This window comes from Strongylocentrotus purpuratus, unplaced genomic scaffold (genome assembly GCF_000002235.5).
Source record: "Strongylocentrotus purpuratus isolate Spur 01 unplaced genomic scaffold, Spur_5.0 spur5_scaffold_1, whole genome shotgun sequence".
In the NCBI taxonomy this organism is placed as follows: Eukaryota; Metazoa; Echinodermata; class Echinoidea; order Camarodonta; family Strongylocentrotidae; genus Strongylocentrotus; species Strongylocentrotus purpuratus.
The window spans coordinates 51,488,892-51,491,299 of NW_022145594.1; the positions used below are offsets into that span (position 1 = coordinate 51,488,892).

The window sequence follows — 2,408 nt, forward strand, 5'->3', positions numbered from 1 at the left end:
CATGGTCACATGAGGACAGACGTCATTTACGTCATGTAATGCTACAATGAAAGTGAGTTAAATAATGAATACATTGATATATATACATGTAAATTGATGGATAAATACATACTTAAACGAATGTATAGGTATAGAAGTAGATGTTAGTGAATAAATATATGAATGAATGAATAAACAAATAGATAGATAAATGAACGATTGAAGTAAATAATCATGATGAGCAAACAATGAATTCTATAGACAGAAGGAGCCACACATAATGCATTTGCTTCCAGCATTGTTCCCAACTCTCATTTCACGTAGGATAAGGTCCAAATGTTACATATTTGAAACATTAAAATTGCCGTTCTTGATAAAATGAAAATCAAATAATTATTAGCTAGATGATATGTGAGTAATACGGTACCCGAACCTTATAACTGGCACGGCCAATGGCTCAATGTATCCAAACCAGATAGGTTATTATATTAAAGAAGAGAACTTACTATTATTGGTTAAAAACGAAGGGGGGGGGGGAAGCCGCAGATCAAACTGAATGATATAACAAAAGGTGCTTGAACATATTCAGGGAAAAAAAATAATGCAGTGTGATTTTTACTCTTTAGGTTGAAATGCTTTCCAAGAACCCCAATATAGCTTCATTCGTTTCTTTTCTCCTGTCAATGTAACATAATTTTATATGAATGCATGTATCTTGATATTCAATATTCGATGGGCCATTTACGTATAGTGTATTCCAGTTTGATGCATACTTCTTTGTCAAGTGCCTAGTGATAGGCTTTGTCATTCGCCTGTTGCAGTGTATTGTGTTCCGGTGGTTGGAGTGCACACTGTATGCTTTGCGGGTTGTAATGTTTGTCTGACCTAGCAGGGGTCATGGTGTGCATTTTGCGTTCCAGCTATCGGGTAGTCGTTCGTTAGAGCAGGTCGATGTGATGGTTTGTCGCTGGGCAAACATGTATTAATTTGGATGCATTGCGAAAATAGTCTATTAATTTTATCTTTTATATAACATGCTCTTGTCTAATTTCATTCTATGTATTAAATTTATTTCTCATCTTGCCTTTCTCTCCCTCTCGGTCTGGCTGTCTGCCTCTCTCTCTCTCTCTCCCTCCCCCCCCCCTCTCTCTCTCCCTCTCTCTGGTTACTCCATGATCCAGCTGTTTATGTATTCTCTCCTCCTATTGTGTTGAACATGCAACAAAATGTAATGCAATGTATACATCACGATGGGCTTGAATACACAATATCTTTATATAGATCCCCGCTCAATTCAGGTTACTTGTGCTTTCAACTGCTGATTTTACTATGTCCATCTTGTTTGTATTCATCATGCGTTCATACACCTTGATGTATATGTTTTTTTTATATTGAGTTAATACATGAATTTAATTAAATTTAATATTAATCAATTTGGAGTAGCGCTTTGCTCACAATCTAAACACTACAACGCTACCTTTGCATTTGGGGTCGAGGAAACCTACAGCGCAATACTCCCATCTTATCTCAGGATTGGTGGTGTAACACCAAGCAGTGTCCACATTATCTGGGTTCCTGCAATAGTTGTCGTCTAGTCCCGCGTTAGGAACGTTAGCTGGAGTATTCGTGTGTGTATGGGGTTCCTGAGAGGTCCATGCTTGACAAGTATGACCGTTGATTGTCTGAGATAAGTCTCCTCTGTAGTTCACTCCAGTAGAATCTTCCCGGCATGCAGGTGTGTCTCGAGAAAAATAGGATAAGGTCCAAACGTTACATAATTGAAACATTAGGATTGCCGCTCTTGAAATGAATACGTAGCTAGATAATACGTGAGCGAAAACGGACACAAACATTAAAACTGGCACGGTCAATGACTCAATGTAACCAAAGCTGACAGGTAATTCTATCACCGTCACACATCTGGCCGTTTTTTTAAAGGTTATATTGCGATCTCAATCCCCTAACTACTGCAAGTCGAAAAGGGAATCCGCACGCCCAGCCTGGCCAACTGTGGCTAGCAGTAAATGGGGGAGATCGGGTTGGTGGTCTTACCTGATACTCGGACTGTTTGAACTCCACTCACTATCCCAACGATGGCTGCAACTAGCTTTAGTATAGAACCCATGCTTGAGGGCGTCCCTTCTCCACCAGAGGCGATTCCACAGATCCTACATGAACAGAAAACGGTGTAATCGATGCAGACAAAAGTAGACGAAAGACATGCATGACTGATTGTCAACGGAACGGAGTTAAGTCTGTTGTCAATTCTGCTTGTCGCTATAGTATCCCTAACTAAAGGTTCATCTGTGAAATTGTTTAAAAGAAGCTAATTTCAACTGATTTTGGTAGTTATGGGTATGGACAATTACCAAAAAAAGGGAGGAGGTATGGGGGTTGGGGAGAATATTTTATTAGAGGTCAAAGGTCAA

General features: G+C 39.4%; 1 protein-coding gene across 1 annotated transcript; it reads right to left on the minus strand.

Annotated features, from left to right (window-relative positions):
• Positions 1 to 1,266: 1,266 nt before the first annotated feature.
• LOC115921520 (putative apolipoprotein(a)-like protein 2) lies at positions 1,267 to 2,136 on the minus strand. Its single transcript, XM_030979014.1, has 2 exons — positions 2,032 to 2,136; positions 1,267 to 1,720 (listed from the first exon to the last, which is right to left on the minus strand). The coding sequence occupies exons 1-2, from the start codon at positions 2,102 to 2,104 to the stop codon at positions 1,431 to 1,433; spliced, it is 363 nt and encodes a 120-aa protein (XP_030834874.1). The 5' UTR covers positions 2,105 to 2,136; the 3' UTR covers positions 1,267 to 1,430.
• Positions 2,137 to 2,408: the final 272 nt, after the last annotated feature.

Bases quoted from the DNA above. Each gene is read 5' to 3' on its own strand.
- LOC115921520 (XM_030979014.1), bottom strand. From the start codon at position 2,104: ATGGGTTCTATACTAAAGCTAGTTGCAGCCATCGTTGGGATAGTGAGT. The intron at 1,721-2,031 runs GTAAGACCACCA...ATTTTTCTCGAG, and splicing joins TCAAACAGTCCGAGTATCAG to ACACACCTGCATGCCGGGAA.